The sequence below is a fragment of the Camelus dromedarius genome, chromosome 8 (assembly GCF_036321535.1).
Source record: "Camelus dromedarius isolate mCamDro1 chromosome 8, mCamDro1.pat, whole genome shotgun sequence".
NCBI lineage: Eukaryota > Metazoa > Chordata > Mammalia > Artiodactyla > Camelidae > Camelus > Camelus dromedarius.
The window spans coordinates 27,479,084-27,496,401 of record NC_087443.1 but is presented as its reverse complement, the minus strand read 5'-3'; the positions used below and the strand labels follow the sequence as shown (position 1 = coordinate 27,496,401).

Below are 17,318 nucleotides of genomic sequence, written 5' to 3'. Positions count from 1 at the left end.
CTATTAATGAAATGTTTCTTTTCCCTCTTCCCTCCTTCCCTCCTTCCCTGCCACTGATTCAGTGAGCTGGAGATTGGACAACAGGTATAATTTAAGCTTTTCATTTAGATCTCTAGACTCCTTGGTTGACAGTCATTAAAAAATAGAGCATGTGATACAGATTTTAAAATATATTTATAAATACTCTAAAGAGTTGTTCCTCTTAAATACTAGTAGTGACGTGGTTTTGTTTTTAAAACTTAGTAATTTATGTTTTATTTCATCCCTAACTTGAATGTCAGTGTTATTTCTTGATGCTTATATTCTATTATGGTCACACACACACACCATGATCTAGGTTACTAATTTTTGTTCTGCATGAATGTCATTAATTTTGGAGTTTGTTGAAGACAACTTTAATTTTTAAAGAGTTTTAAAGGCAGTTGCTAACTGAATTTTTCTTTTTCTTTGATTCACAGAAGGAGTAAAGATTCTGCAGTGACTGTATCTGTGGTGATTGTGCAGATTTTTCGTGAAAGGATTAATAAACTAAAAACTTATACGTGTCTGGTTGTTTGGAATATATTTCAAGTTTACTGGGAGTGCTATAAGATTAGTTTGCTGTGTAGCAGATTGAGTGCTGCCTGAATTCCCATGTTCCATTAAGCATTCAGTGAAAACTTGGTATGTTGGGGTGGTGTTTGTCTTTCCCTTTAACAGCAGAGATGGCAGGGTGTAGAGTATCAGCAGCATGGGAGTATACGGGACAGTCTGGTGTGCTCAGGTTAATACTTGCTGTCAGTGTAGTTGGTCAGTCTCTGAAAGAGACTTGAAACCTGAATTCCTTTTTCATCTTATGAGAACCCCACTTAATCCTTGTTACTGAAAAAAAAAAATTGCTGGCCTTGATAGAAATTAGAGTTACTAGATCACATTTTCATCATTTATCCTGAAGTGAATAGGATCTGTCAGAATCATTTGTGTGTTGCAGGTGTGTGCTTAGGCGTAAATGGGTGGCTTATTGTGATTGGGGAATTTGAAAAAGGGTCTAGAGGGGTGAATATTTGGGTGTCGTATGTAATTGCTTGATAACACGGGTTTTAGGAAGCATTGAGGGTTATCTAGTGCCACGTTTTCTTTGCCAGGTGCTGATACTCATGTTGGCTTTTTAAGGCATTGAGGTTGAGAACCTGAACTGTGGGTTATTGGTCAGTTGTGTGGGGTTGGGGGATTTGAGAGAAAGGGGTTGTTTTAGGGTTGCAGGTAGATTGAGGTACCCTTTGAGAGGACAGGAAACATGAGTTGGAGAGCTTGAGGGTTTGGGAGGGGGCAGAAGAGGCATTAATGGCTTGTGGGTTTTGGAAGCCATTCGGTGAAGTTGGTGTGTGATTGGTTTGCTAAGTTAGATGAGTCCATGTAGGAGTCAAGCATATAAATGCTATTATGAACTATGGATGAAAAAACAGAAAAACCTCAGGAAGTAGTAGAGGACTAAAAGACTTGATTGGTTGGGTTGAAAGGGGATCCCGGAAAAAGCAAGAATCATGACAGCAGGAGGCATATGAGAGGGTTGCAGGAAGGAGTGGTTGAGTATTTGGGAGAGAGCATGGTGAGAGGCCTTGACTGAAGGAGTTACAGGCTGGAGGGCAGAGATGTGACAGGGTAAGCAGGGGGCATGAACCTGCTGGCCCAGGTGCAGAGTGTAGGATGCTGTATTCGGTTCTTTTTGTGGCTATGCTGAGGGTGCATACTCGGGCTTATGGAACCCATGGCCCTGTGGGTTCCCTTGCTAGGGAATCTGCTTTGTGCTCCCTTGTTAGGAACAGGAAATTAAGATATGATGGTCTACTTGTAAGAATACCGTAGAGAAGTGGGCAATTTAGATCTGCATGCTTCCATTTTCACCAAAATGGCTGGTGGGTGATTTGGAATCCCTTGGGGATTTGAGATGAGTGGCATTTTTAAATGAGCAGTGTATAGAGGTGAGAGGTCATTGGCCCCTGGTGGAAATGCAGTTTCCCATGACTGAACCAGGGTGTGGGAGCAGAGGAGGACTGGTGAGCAGCACGTGGGAGCAAGAGGCTGAAGATTTTGGGAGAGGGTCTGGATCTGTGCTGGCTCAGGACTGCACAAGGTGAAACAGCAGCTGTGGGAGGGGTGCGGAGGCATGGTCCCAGGGGCGTGTGGTCACAAAGTTCAGGAGCAGGGCTTAGAAGCAGCAGCGGAGCAAGAACTGAAGGGTAGGAGGTGGTTTTCAGAGTGGGTTACTAGGGACTGATGTGACGACAGCAGGCACAGCTGCAGGGAGCCTGACTAGACGTGGAGGTTGTCATCAAAGGCAGAAGGCGCAGAGGCTTTTCTATTGGGATCTGCTCAGGATGGCAGTTTGCAGTCATTCAGCCAGTAGCCTCTGATGAAGGGAATTGTGATTAACTCTGGTTGGGCCTGTTTTTCCAGGGGAACTGTCTGGCTGGGATATTATGAAAGTCATAAACTGGTGGTCTTGTCAGCAAGCCTTGTTGGACAGGCAAAGCATTTCAAAATGGGACAAATTGTACATAAAGATCCAGATTTCTAGCCTCTGAAGCATCAGTGGGCCCACCTTCCTGCAGTGACAGGTGGCAAAGTTAGAGGGTGGACTCTGCCTCGGTAGGACTCTGCTTCCTGCAGCTAGTCTGCATCCTCATCCACCTGCCCTCTGCTCTTGTTTCCCCTCTGCGTGTTGCTTTACTTCCATCTAGTCCATGTGGGTGCCTGGGCAAATCACTTGGTCCCCTGATTGGATTAGCATCTCTTAAAACTGGGGTTCCCAAGGGTGCCTTCTCTGCTGTCCTGACTCAAGGCTGTTTTGCGTCTCAATACAGCATCTGTGAGAACAGTTTGAAGACCAAAGTGCTAAGCAACCGACAGGAAGCAGAGAGTCGTTTTCAGTTGTGCATAGTTGTGCTGTGAAACTTTAGGGTTCTTGGAGATTCAGCCCTTAGTTGGCTGTGATAGTAACCAGACCACACTGGTGGCAGCAGGCTTTGAAAGTGCCTCCCTGAAAATGCAAAGTTGACTGCACTAATCAACAGGGAATTGATGGTTCACAAACCTTCCCTCAGCTTGGCACTTGTGAGAGGTTGTGGCTTCTGGAGGGTAGCAAGGGAGAGTGTGGCAGGAAGAGACTAGAGGTGGTTCCGAAAATGGGGCAGTCTTAAAGTCTGCAGTGAATACATGGGCACTTCAGAGCTTGCCTTAGAACTGCACCCTATTTGTGCCATTTGTAGCTGCGTGTGCACAGGTAATCAGCTTTTAACTGCTCTGTTTTCTCTCCCAAAGAAGAGATTGTATGGGAAGTTGATTATTTTGGGCTTTCCTTAGAGATAGCATCTTGACAGAACAGATTCTTGGAGCTGAGACCAGTACTGTTAACTATATAAACAATTACTTTAATCTGTACAGTAACCCTAAGAGGCAGGTCTCACTGGACCTGTGTTGGAGGGGGTTCAGAGTAGTTAAGGAACTTACTCACCTAAGAGGTGGGGTAGGATGAGAGCACATTGGACTCCAGAGTCTTGTCATGCATGCATTCATTCAGGTGCACACATACTGAGCAGCTGTTTTCTGCAGAGTGTACTGCTGTGCAAGACTGAATACCTACTGTGTCTTTTATTTGTATAACTTGGTATATGTAGTTAGGGTGCCTGTTGCCATAGTGTTACTGAACAAGTAAGTAATACATAGCCAACTGAATTCCCCGTTTACTGAGCTGCTGTGTGTACTAGTACACAGTACTAGTACACTGGGAGCTGGGGAGGTTGGTGAAGAAGCTGTCCCTGCCCTTCAGAGTTCAGGAGGGCTTAAGCAGCTTACCTGTGGTCTCATGGCCTTGCTTCCGCTTCTTACCGTGAAACAGCAGACTAATTGTGTTAAATGATGAGATGGGAATCCAGGGGTGAGAAGGCTTCCGAGACTAACACCAACCGGGGAAAGCCGTGGCCTGATGCAGACACCTGGGAGCAGGGGTCTCATCTGGGGCTATGAAGGTTGGAAAAGCACATGGAGGTGGGAACAAGCAGGCAGCGTGGTGCACCAGTCATCCTGCAGGGGAAGAGTGGGGATGAGATTGGGGAGGATGGGAGCAGAGTGTGAGGGGAGACATTCTCAATCAGTGAGATGGAAGGCCCTGTGGTGACTGGTGGCTTCCAGCAGAGTTTTGCCCAATGTATTTCTGGTAGGAGAAATTCTGTTTCAAAAATAGACTTAAGGTTGTAAGCGCACAGAGGTGTGACACTTGATTTATTTATGCTGGTAAAGCAGAGGCTTTTCTGAGTTCTAGGGCTCTTACAGTGTGAGTCTAGGGAATAAACACACCTCAGTTTGATTTGTCCTTCCCCTTCCACTCACCCTTGAACTTCCTTTCCTACATGCTAGACATTGTGGGAGTGAGGCCCCCAGAACAACAGTGTTCACAGTCTGCCTGGTTGGGAGTTAGGGTACAAGTGAGGTTCTGGTGGGAAATAAGAGGTCAGCAGGGAACAGGTCAGGGAGGAAACCTTGTATGCTGGGCTACAAGGATGTCCATTACTCAGTATTTGAATAAAAACTAGAGATTACATGTTTAGCAGTGGATTGGCTGTCCTTGTTACATATTGAATTCCTCTGCACAGAAGATGCTTAAACCTTTGGACTGCTCATGCGTGCTGGAGAGGGGATTTGTACAGGAGGCTAGGGCTTGATGAGATGGCATCCAAGCAGTCTAGCTTAGTGGGAAAAGGACTAGACTGGGGATCAGGAGACCTACTTGCTGATCCTCACTCAGCCTCCCTTCAGCTGGGGCCAGGGATGGACAATGGGCTTCCCTTTCCTGGGCCTCCATTTCCCTGTGTCTAGATGATATACACGGGCCAGATGAGTGGTTCCCAATCCTGACACCCCGGGGTTTGTTACAAATACTCAGGCCACCTGTCCCAGTTTCCAGAGTTACTAGTTTTGGGTGGTACCCAAGCATCTGAAGATTTAACAACTTTCAGGTGGTACTGCTGATAAGCTAGGTTAGGGAAAGTGGCCTAAAGAGTCTGTAACATCCTTTCTGTCTCTGAGTAGGAGACATGGTCTCTGTCCTCAAGAAGCAGGCAAATAAAAAGTACTTCTGTTACTACTGCTAATAAAAATAGTACAGAATATCTAACATGTATTAAGTGCTTTCTACATTCCAGATATGGAGCTGATTCTCTCATTTACCTTGTTTAACGACTGTGAGGGAGGTATTCTTAACCCCATTTTATAGATGAAGAGATTGAGGCTCAAGGAAATTAAGGAATTTGGTCAGTTATGTGTCTTTGACAGCCTGTGATACGATTTGGGGCATTTGTGGAACTTTTCAGTAAGGAGCTACAATTTACACTGTCTTGGTGGGCACAGAGATTGGCTAAGGCAGTAAGTACTCCAAATGTGGTCCTGCACCGGCAGCATCGGTACCAGCATCAACATCACCTGGAGCTTGTTACACCCTGGAGCTTGCAAATTCACAGGCCCCAACCCAGACCTACTGAATCAGAAGCTGAGGGGGAGGCCCAGCAACCTGTGTTTTAACAAGTCCTCCAGGAGAGTTTGATGCAGGCTGAAGTTTGAGAACCACTGAGCTAGGGGGAGAGGAGGACAGTCCAGACGGAACAGTTGTGGAGACCAGGAAGGGCAGTATTAAAGACCAGCCCATCACTGGCTCTCCCTTTGGTAGAAGAAAGAGGTCTGATGAGCCACGCAGACTCCCACGAGGGGGCACTGTGGGCACGGGCTTGGATGCTCCCTGCTTTGTTGTCATGGCCGCTTTCCTGGCGGAAGCGTGAAAAAAAGCCTGGTGCCACATCAACTGGAGAGGTCACTCTTTCTTCTCAGAAAAGGTCTAATGAGGGAGGTATTCTTGCTTATGGGATTTGGCCCTCGTAGGGAAGCTGAACCTGCAGGGCTTTCTGCTGTTCACATGCGCATGGTGATGTCTCCCTGTCCATGCATCAGCATCTCTGCAGATTCTGTGCAAACAGCACTCTTTGTAGCTGCCCAGCCAAGGGGCTTGCAGTTCCTTTGGGAGGAAGAACACTTGAACCCCAGCAGCCCATTTCTAGTTCTGTGTTCTCCCTGTAGGTGATGCCTCCATCTAGTTCTTTGACAGTTTGGGGGCAGGGTGGAGTGCTGGGTCACAAGACCTGTCTTCAAGCCTTAGCTCTGCCCCAACCATACTTCATGATCTCAGGCAAGTCCCCTTTCTTTGGGCCTCAGTTTCCTGTTGTGTAAGATGAGGGAGTGGTGCAGAGGATGTGACTTTCTCTTCGCACAAAAAAATGCTGCCCTGGGGAGTTGAGAATACAAGCTTGTCTTACTCAAGAAACTGGGATCGCGTGCTGCACAACATCCATCTCCTGTATCCATTTAAGTAAGCCTTGTCAGGGACTCAGTACAAAGCAGGAAGGTGGAACCTATCAAATTGGATTTTTAAAAACGTCCAAATCTTTAGACAAGGATTTGCCTCTATAGATTTCTGTTCTACATATACTTGGAAGAAGGAAAGATTTACACCCTGTTCTTGTCTCTCAGCTGCAGTGTATATTTCTTCTGAAAATGCATTGCCTCTGAGGGAGGGGCTATGACAGTCTGGGGGCTTTGGCATTCACCTCATTAATCCAGGGACTGGCTCCCTGCACCTCATGGTGACTGCTCACCCAGCTGAGCCGCTCTGCCTGGGCAGTTCGTCTCTGGAAGTGTTTTCACAGGGCTGTAGATGTGCTCATCTCAGAGCCAGAGGGGATTCAAGAGTGGGTCTGGCCCAGCCATTTGCAGGCTCCCCCTGTATAATGATGGTGTTCAGAGAGCTTGGTTAGAAATTGCCCAACCCAGTAGGCAAACACCATCACACTGCAGCTCTCCTTGGTGGAGGAACCACGTTAAATAAGATGCCTCTTTTCATCAGGCCCCCTTGGAGGAGGAAAGAAAGCTCTTCAGTTGATCTGGCACCTCTGTTTTGCATGGATGTAACCCTGTGTTTTCTTCTGTTTGTGGATGAGGCCACTGAGGCATAGGTCAGGTGGCTTCCCCAAGTCCCTCAGCTCTTCATCAGTCGGGGAGGACTGAGCTTCAAGCCTCTTCACTTGAGCTGGCTCCTCTCCTGAGGGCAAGTGAGCCATTTGCTACTGAGATGCCATTATCTCCTCCTCCTCATCTTTTTTTTTTTTTTTTTTTAATATTCTACCCTTAGGTGTTATTTATTTTTTTCATTTTATTGGGCTATAATTGACATACAGCATAGTATTAATTTCAGGTATACAGCATAATTTGATATATGTGTATATTGTGAAGTGATTACCACAGTAAGTCTGCTTAACATCCGTCACCTTATATAGTTACAAATTTTCTTTTGTCTTGTGATGAGAGCTTTTAAGATTTACTCTCTCAGCAACTTTCAAATACACACTGCAGTACTGTTAGCTATAGTCACCATGCGGTACGTTACGGCCCCAGAGCTCATAGCCGAAAGTTTTATCTTTCGACCACCTTCACCCACTTGCACCTGCCCCCTGCACTGCCTCTGGCAACCACCAATCTGCTCTCTGTTTCTGTGAGTTTGCTTGTTTTAGATTCCTCATATAAGTGAGATCATATGGTATTTGTCTTTCTAACTTACTTCACTTAGCATACCGCCTTCAGGGGCCATCTATATTGTCACAGATGTCAGGATTTCCTTTTTTATGACTGAATAGTTCCATTTTTGTGTCTGGGTCACATTTTTAATCATTCAGCTATTCATGGACACTTAGATTGTTTCCATGTCTTGACCGTTGTAAATAATGCTGCATAGAACATGGGAGTGCAGGTATCTCTTTGAGGTGGTGACTTCATTTCCTTCTGATGTATACCCAAGATTGAAATTGTTGGATCATATGGTAGTTCTATTTTAAAATTTTTGAGAAACTTCCATACTATTTTCCACAGTGGTTGCACCAAACTACATTCTCACCAGCAGTGCACAGGGATTCCCTTTTCTCTGCGTTTCCACCAGCACTTGTTATTGCTTGTCTTTTTGATGACAGCTATTCTAACAGGTGTGAGGTGATAATTCATTGTGGTTTTGATTTGCATTTCCCTGATGATTAGTGGTGCTGAGCATTTTTTCATGTACCTGTTGGTCATTTATATGTCTTCTTTTGGAAAAATGTTTATTCAGTTCCTCTGCCCATTTTTTAATTGGATTTTTTCTTTTTAGCTGTTTAGTTATATGAGTTCTTTATATACCTTGGATATTAACCTCTTATCTGATAGATGGTTTGGAAATATTTTCTCCTTCACAGTGGTTTGCTTTTTCATTTTGTTGATAGTTTCCTTTGCTGTGTAGAAGCTTTTTAATTTGATGTAGTCCCACTTGTTTTTGCTTTTGTTGCTTTTGTTTTTGGTGTCAAATCTGAAAAATCATTGCCAAAACTGATGTCAAGGAGACTACGGCCTGTTTTCTTCTAGGAGCTTTATGGTTTCAGGTCTTCTGTTCAAGTCTTTAATCCATTTTGAGTTGATTTTTGTATATGGTGTAAGGTAGGGGATCTAGTTGCATTCTTTTACATGTGACTCTCCAGTTTTCCTGGCACCATTTTTCTTCTATTTTAAGGTTACAGAGCGTTGCAGTGTTGTCTGGGGGTACCTCTCTGTGCTGCCCATCTCATTGCCCTGTGTGGTCTTGCAGAGCGTCACTGGTACAGAAGTGTCCCCTCAGAGGGTGAGAGTTGAACCTTTACTACCGGTGCTTCCTGAGCCAGCTTTGTCTTTGGTTTAGATGATGTGTTAGGTAGGAGGCCTTCAGCTGCAGGTAACTGAGAACTCAAACTGCCTTGAACAGTTGAGACATTTCCTTGCTTACACAAGAAGCCATCTACATGTAGAGGGGCCTTCAGGTAGATTGATGCAGCAGTTCAACAGTGTCGTCAGGACCTAGGCTTCTCTCTCTTTGTTACTCAGGGTGTTGGCTCTATTCTACAAAATGGTTGCCAAGTGCAGTGGGGGCTAACTGCTGGGACTAGGGTGAGGCAATGAGACACTTGGGATGTGAAACCTACGGAGGTATTCACTCAGGGTGGTGCAAGTGCAGAGTTAGCTCTCTCATGACCCCAAGAGTACCTCCCCCTAGTCCTGACCCTAGGACTGACTCTTCCCTCCTTTATGTTGGTGGGAGAGAGACTGCACCCCACCTCATTTCATTTAGAGTAGGCTGAACTGCTGTAACCAACAGGCCCCCAAAATGTGATTGGTATAAATACAATACAGATGTATTCCTAACTCTCCTGAAAGTCTAAGGCAAGGTATTCCTGGTCAGCAGGAAGCTTTCCTCTGCGTGTTGTGTGCCTTTGCTGTCTTTAGGGCCTGATGATCACCTGCATTCCTGGCAGAGCGGGAAAAAGAGGTAGAGAGGAGGCACCCATTCTCCACAGAAGCCTGACCAGAAGTCACTCATGTCATTCTCTTCCTGTTCTGTTGGCTGTGACTTAGACTCCTGGCACACTTAACTGCAAGAGGGCTTGGGAGTGTAGGCTGGCTCTAGCCCAGGCAGAGCTGAGGAGAGCGGTTTTGGGGGACCTCTACTTTGCCATGGCAGGAAGAAGAAAGTGGATGATTTCTGGGGACCCTTTAAACAAAAACCTCTCAAGCAAGGGGGGAATTGGAAAGCTGGAGGTGTCTTAACAATCAGCATGTAGGTGGTGCTGGCAGCCTGTCTGGAATTGGGACTGGAAAGTGTTTCAGTACAGATCAGCTCTGCCCTCTTTCCCCTCTTTGAGTCTACTTCACTACTGCAGGCCAGCTCTTTTTTTTTTTTTTTTTTTCTATCTTTTCTTTCCCACTCCAGCTTTCCATTCCCTCCCATTCCAGCATCCAAAATTAATTAGACCCTGCATCCCTCTTGTCACTTCCCAAGGATGAGATGCTCATTGGCTCACCAGGAGAAGAGTCCCTTCCTGTCCTGCTAGCTCACGGAGCCCACTTTCCACTTACCTGGGGCCGAGGGAGCACTTGCACAGCAGCTGCCCCTAATTTTGCTAAAACTTGCGCTCTCCTCCTCACTCCTAGACCACCATGTTGCCACTTAAAAAAAAAAAAACAAACTATTTTTAAGAACTTTATTTTAAAAAATCACTTTATTGAGATATAATTCACATACCAAAATATTTCTTCTTTTCAAGTGTACAATTCAGTGGGCGTCAGTATTTTCGCAGAGTTGGGCGACTCTCACCACCACCTAAATTTTGAACATTTTCATCATTCCAGAAAGACCCTATGCCTATCAGCAGTCACTCCCCTTTACTCCAACCTCTACCCCTTCACCCTGGGCAACCACTAATCTACTGTTTCTATAGACTTGCCTATTTTGGATATACTCATTTCATATAAATGGAATTGTACAAAATGTGGTCTTTTGTGATTGTATTCTTTCACTTAAAGTAGTGTCTTTAAGCTTCATCCATACTTTAGCATGTATCATTACTTCATTCCTTTTAAAAAGATACAGCTATGTTGTGATACAATTCACATACCATAAAATTCACCCTATAAAGTGTACAGCACAGTCGTTTTTAGTATATTCACAGAGTTGTGCAGTTCTCGCCACTGTCTAATTTTAGAACATTTTCATCACTCCAGAAGAGAAACCTCTTACCCATTAGTGCTCTCTCCCATTCCTCACCCCGGCTCCTGCAACCACTAATCTGCTGTAAAATCTCTTTGGATTAGCTTATTCTGGAAATTTTATATAAATGAAATCATACCATGTGTGTGATTTTTGTGTCTGGCTTCTTTCACTTAGTATAATGTTTTCAAGGTTCATCCATGTAGTGGCATGCAGCAGTACAATTCATTCCTTTTAATTGTCAAATAATATTCAGCTGTATGGATATACCATATTTTGTTTATCCATTCATCAGTTGATGGACATTTGAATTGTCTCTGTTTTTTTTGCTACTATGAATAACTCTGCTATGAACATTCACATGGAAGTTTCTGTGTGGACATACTGTTTTACTTCTCTTGGATTATATACGTAGGAGTAGAATTGCCAGGCTGTGGTAACTCTATGTTTAACATTTGTGGTACTACCAAACTATTTTCCACAGAGGCAGCACCATTTTATGTTCCTGCCAGCAGTGTATGAGGCTCCGAATTTCTTCACATCCTTGTCAACACTTGTTGTTATCCCTGCTTTTGATTTTAGCCATCCCAGTAGGTGTGAAGTGTTATCTCATCATGATTTTGATTTGCATTTCATAATAATCAACGACATTGAGCATCTTTCCATGTGCTTGTTGGCTATTTATATGTCTTATTTAGAAAGATGTCTATTTAAGTCTTTAGCTCATTTTAAAATTGGGTTATTTGTCTTTTTTTTTTTTTTTTTTTTTGAAATGTAGTTGATTTACAATATTGTGTTAGTTCAGGTATACAGCAAAGTGATTCAATTATATATATTTCAGATTACTTTCCATTATAGGTTATTATAAGATATTGAGTATAGTTCCCTATGTTAGCAGTAAATGCTGTTGCTCATTTATTTTATGTATAGTGGTTTGTATCTCTTAATTTCATACTTTTAATTTATCCCTCCCCTTCCTCCCCTTGGTAACCATACATCTAATTTCTATGTTTGTGAATCTGTTTCTGTTTGTGCATAGATTCATTATTATTTTTTAGATTCCACATAAAAGTGGTATCACATAATATTTGTCTTTCTCTGTTTGGCTTACTTCACTTAGTATGATAATCTAGAGCCATCCATGTTGCTGCAAGTATTTTTGAGTTGTATATGCTTTTCATATGTTCTAGATAAGTCTCTTATTAGATATGTGGTTTGCACATATTTTCTTCTACTCTTTGGGTTTTCTTTTTACTTTTGTGTTTCTGATGTTATAGCTAAGAAACTGTTGCCTAACCCAAGGTCATGAAGATGGCTGTGTTTTCTTTTATGAGTTTTATAGTTTTAACTCTTACATTTAGGTTTATGATCCATTTTGAGTTAATGTTTGCAGAGGGTGTTAGGATGGGGTCTGACTTCATTCTTCTGTGTGTGGCTCCTCAGTTCTCCTAGCACCACTTGAAGAGACTGTCCTTTCCCTTTGAACTGTATTGATACCCTGTGCCAGTAAAATCACTGGACTGTATTGCCACTTCCTGGATTTTCTGCCCTTAGAAACTGCTGTTAGGGCTTCCATGAGACTTTGAATATAACAATAATGCCTTTCTTATATTGAGCACCTACTATTCACAGTGCTGGGCACATTGTATATGTATATTCTCTTTTGTCCTCACAGTGGTTCTTCAAGGTGAGCATTATTGTCCTCATCTCAGAGATAAACAAATTGGAATTTAGGATTTCAGCCATTTGCTGAGGGTCATTCATTCAGTAAGTGGTGGAGCTGGGCCTTGAACTTAGCCCATTGTGTCTCCAGGGGCTGAGCTTGGCCCTGTGCTGTGGTTCTCTGCTCCCAGGAGGTCCCACCCAGCTTGGGTGTCATTTCTGGGGTTCTCTGGGGCCATGGCTAACCACATTTATGTGTGGCAAGGATTATGGCCTGAAACCTGATCACAGTGTGCTTTGGATGTTAAAGAAAAAAAAAAAAAGCAAATTGTTGCTTCCATCTGCCTCGTAGGAAGTGGGCGTCTAGAGTGAATGAATGGTGGGTGGGTCCTATTCTGCCCTGTCCTTTTGGACCACTCCTGGGGTTTGTGTTATTTTTGGAAGCCATGAAATGGAGCCCATTGATAGAAGAGTATCAGCGTGGTGGCCTGCCTTCTGATAATGGTCTATGAGTCCTGTTTGAAAGGTCTGGAGGTATTTAAACTGGAAATGAGCAGAGAGAGCTGCTGTCAGTCAAGGGCTGTCATGTGATAAAAGTGTGAGATTTGTACCAGAGTGTGGAAAATATGGCGAAATACTTTGGCTGGACAGGAGAAAGGTTTTGAAACTCCGAGGTAATGGGAGAAGGCAGAGGCTGCCTTCGGGAGGAGTGAGCTTCTTGTCATTGGTGGTGTACAAGCAGAGCCTAGCTGCCTGCTTGTGGGATGACCCTAGAGGCTCTTTGGGCCTCCTGTGAGGTGTAGGCCTGAGGGATTTTTTTAAGGTTTCCTTTGACCCCCAAAGCTTGCATGTTGTGGCTTCTGGTTTTACAGGGACTTCCTGTCCATGCAGCTGGTATTGCTCCCAGCTCAGATCTGTCAAGCCTCACTGATCCCAAGGGCTAAATTTGGAATTTAATAACAACACTTTGGATTTATGTAGCCTGTTTCCTTGGAGGCACTTCATCTGTTATCCCATTAATTCTCATAACATCCCTGGGCGGAAGGTGAAGGAGGGTGAGAGAGGAGAAGGAATCTCTCTCCGGCTTCTTCACATCCTGAAGGTGAGAGGAGATGGCTGGATTAGGAGCAAGCCAGGGGCTGGGGGAGTGGCCTGGATCACAGCCCCTCAGGCTCCCTGCCCACCCGCCAACTCCTTGCACAAAGAATAGTTTGCCCACTGGATAAAGGTTGTGTTTTCCCAGTTGGAAGCTGAGGTCTTGGGCACAGTATTTGGTGATCTGATTCCATAAAAAGTGTAAGACATACCTACTGTGTGTATGTCTCTAGGTCTACTCTGTTAGGAGTGAGAGTGGGTGGGCTGGAGGTAAGCAAATGAAATTTGAGCGCCAAGGTGAGGGGGAAAGGCCAATGTGTCCACCACTAACTTCTTGCCGAGGGGAGGGTCCAGAGGCAGTGAGAGGGTTTCCTTGGGGAGGGGATTTGGGCGTTTGGAGAGAGTCTTGGAGAGAACCCGGGACTTATGTCTGGAGCTCAGAGTGTGAGTGGTTTTCTTACTAACTAACCGTGTAATGTGTGTAAAGTCCTTGCCCCCTGGGCTACTTTCCCCAGAGGAGAGCTCGCCTAGGGTGCTTTTTAAGATTCTGAGCCTGTGAACTGAGTGCTGTTTTATGGATGGCTAGAGGGCCTAGGCATGCAGAGGAGGGTCTGTGGACTAGCTCAGGGAAGAGGCTGCTGCAACCGCTGTGAAGGATGAGTGGGGATGAAGGGAAGAGGACCCCACGTGGAGGGTTCTGCTTGGGCAAAGGCAGATTGGCTTTGGGGTTCTTGTCTACTCCACACCATGCTGCTTGTCATTCCTACCTCTACGCAGACTGTCACGGGCATCTGGCTTCTCCATCCCTCCCAAACTCTTTCTCCTTAAGCTTTGGCATTTTATTTCAGGCTGGCCCTTGGCGAGTGCTCCAGCCTGCAGTGGGGACACTCTTGGCTGGACTCTGAGTGCTGCTATTCTTCCCTGGCACCAGGCAAGGGAGGGCACAGAAACCCAAGGCCACAGACTGGAGACTGTTACAGCTGAGAGGTTCCTTGAAAATCATCATACTGTACTCTCCGTCCCCTTTTCGCAGATGAGGAGATTGGGGCTTGGAGTTGCAAGCCTGGGGAGGAATTTTCCAGGAAGAGAAAAGAGCAGGTTCCAAGACGCAAGAGAAAGTGGCTGGGTTTGTGGAGGGTAAAAGAGCCAGGACTGGGAAATGTGTGGAAATGAGCAGATGTTTGCAGGTTGGACTCTACCCTGAGGGCAGGGGTGAGCAACAGGAAGATTTTAAGCAGTACCATTAGGTTTGCCTTTTACAAAGGGCACTGGCAGAAACTGAGGCCCCAGTTTTCCCAGCTTCTCCTGTGCCCCTCTGGCCTTCCCCATCCGTGGATGGCAGCTTCATCTTCTGCTTGCTCAAACTGAAACCCTTGTAAACAGCTTTGTCTTGTTCTCTCATGCCCACATCCAGTCCATCCACAAGTCTTTTGGCTCTTCTGTCAAAATGTATCCAGAACCTGATGGCTTTTCACCACCTCCATGGCTCCTCTGGTACAAGCCCCTACATCTCTCACCTTATTACTGGCTTGGCCCCCTTACTGCACTCTGATTACACCTTTGTGCTTTCAATTTATTCTCTGTGTAGCAGCTGGAGTGCATGGTGAAAGTCAGTCAGATGAGGTCACCCCTTTGTTCAGAAATGTCTAGGGGCTGCACATCTCACTCAAGGAGAAGCCAAAAGGCTGTCCATGATCCATATGGCCCAAGACCTGGTTCTGCTTTTCCCGCTTGTCAGCCCTGCTCCTCCCCAGGTCCTTTGCATGTGTGCCCTCTGCCTGGCCCATTCTTCCCCAGGGAACCTCGTGGGTCATGCCCTCCATTCCTGTGGTCTTTGCTCAAGTCTTCTCTGACCTCCTTATCAAAGATTGCAACCTTCCTCCAATTTCCTTCCCGACTTAATTTTTTCTCTTCAGCATTTACTTCTAATATTTTCTTATTTATTGATTGTCTACCTGCTAGAAAGGAAGCTTCATGAATGAAAGCAGGGGTTTTTAAGAATACATGTGTCTAATTTGTTCATTGCTGGAGAGCAGGGCTGGGGTGGAATGGGGACACCAGTGGGGAGATCAGCCAGGAGGCTGAGCAGAGTCTCAGACAGGAGATGGTGGGGGTTCTTGGCTCTACCAAACGCCAAGGTGTAGGAGCTCTTCCCTGCTGTGATGCAGGAACTGTCAGTTGAGAAGAGCTTTTAGGTTTAGTTTGTTTAATCCCCTCTTCGATCTTATGGGGAAACTGAGGTTCACAAAAGAATTCCCCACTAACTTAGGGACAACCCAGCCTTTCTGCCCCTCACTGGTATCTTCTTATTAAAGAACATGGGTCTCTAGGGGAGAGGAGCCTCCAGGTTGTGTGGCACTGACTGAGACCTGCTGCTGGTGCACTCATTGGCAGGTTGAGGGCCTGCCATATGACTGAGGATGTGTACCAAGTGCTTTTCTTAGTAGTCCCCTTGGAGTTGGTGAGTAGGGAGGCATACGGTAGCTCCTGCCCCTGGCACTGCCAGTTAGGGTGGGAGTTGAGATGCCTGCTTAGCATCTCATGGGAAGACAGATCTTGGAGGGTCTTCCAGTTGCCTCTCTAGGCATCCATTCTATTCCCCCTACCATTCTCCCTACTTTTTTTCCTTCAGGGTAGGGGTCTTGACTGACTTAAGCCAATAAAAGTATGGCATCCACTCCTGATATAGTGATAGCTTGGTGATGGGCAGTGATCCAGACCTAAGCCAGTCAGTGCATGGAGTTGCCCCTGGCCAAAGTGACTGATTGAGGTTGGGCCAGTCAGAATTGGAGGGAAGGCTTCTGTTGATGGCTGAAAGGAGGCCTCACCTCCAGGTGGCATGATATGCAAATAATGAAGTTTGGAACTGGTGCAGATATTTTGCTACCATGAGGGAAGCCAGCCTGAGGACAGAGTTGAGTGGGGGATGTCTGTGGGCCCCAAGTTAAGAACTTGAGAGACAAGTAGTTGTAAAAAAAAAAAAAGAAAAAAACCCAAAACCCTACACACACACATATTACTAGGATGTGTGCACATAGAGGACACTTCCTACCTCCTCAGGTAAACCTGTTGTGTGTGCACACATATACCCAGCTACTGGCACCCCAGCGAGACACTGCACACATGTGCACATGCACACACACGGATCTAACACTTGGAGCCGCATGTATACATCCCCCCACAGAAGTGCACATGCACGCTCACACTTACACATGCTTACACACGCAAGCATGTGGACACACACATCTCGTTCTGTACCTAGAGCCTTCTACATAAACGTGCACAATCCTAAGCCCCAGGGCCTGGCATGGCTGCTGCATGGCAGTTGTGCCTTGGCAGAGGAGGTCAGGCTCATGCCATCTGGATACTGCCACCCAACCCCCCAGGGGGCCCCGTTCAGGAGGGCCAGAATTCTGTCTAAACCAGTTCCCCAAAGTGCGAACCAAGGGGCCAGGAGGCCTCCAGAATCTTCCTCCTTCTAATGAAGTTCTAATCTGCCCCCTCATGGGTGATGGGCATTTGATTGACGTTGCTGTTCCACCATGAGTGGGCCACCTGGGAGCCCTCAGCTTGGGCTCTCTGAGCCCGTGGGGGCATCGGGGCAGTGGGCCCAGTACAGTGCAGGGGTGTCCTCAAAGGAAAGAAATCTTCATTGGTAATGAACATTATGTCTGCAGAAACTAATGGCCCAACCTCCTATTCAGTTTATGTAAAATAAAACAGGCCATATGCTGCTGCTTTCAGAGTTTGGGTGTTTAAATTAAATGTTGTTTAATGAATATTCAAACCCATTTGCTCCAAAGTTGTGCTCAATGTGGTGGCGGCTTTCATCCCCCATCCTTCCTTGCAGCCCCCTCCCTGCTCCAGTACCCAGGGTATTAAGCCATTAGAACGGGGTGTGAACATCTAGGCATCTGTCTTCCAAAGGAAAGTTGGATAT

General features: G+C 45.6%; 1 protein-coding gene across 5 annotated transcripts in view; it reads left to right on the top strand.

Annotated features, from left to right (window-relative positions):
- The window catches only part of RPS24 (ribosomal protein S24), a 55,638-nt gene that overhangs the window by 5,839 nt on the left and 32,481 nt on the right, over positions 1 to 17,318 (top strand). For 2 of the 5 annotated variants that reach the window (XM_010984113.3, XM_010984112.3), the window contains 2 exons: positions 63 to 84; positions 459 to 545. The exons of 2 other annotated variants lie outside the window; for them this stretch is intronic. In XM_010984113.3, coding sequence (XP_010982415.1) covers positions 63 to 65 — 3 coding nt within the window. In that variant the 3' untranslated portion in view covers positions 66 to 84; positions 459 to 545. Of the gene's footprint in view, positions 1 to 62; positions 85 to 458; positions 546 to 17,318 lie in introns of those variants that run through there. One more of the 5 variants, XM_010984110.3, reaches the window with a different exon arrangement.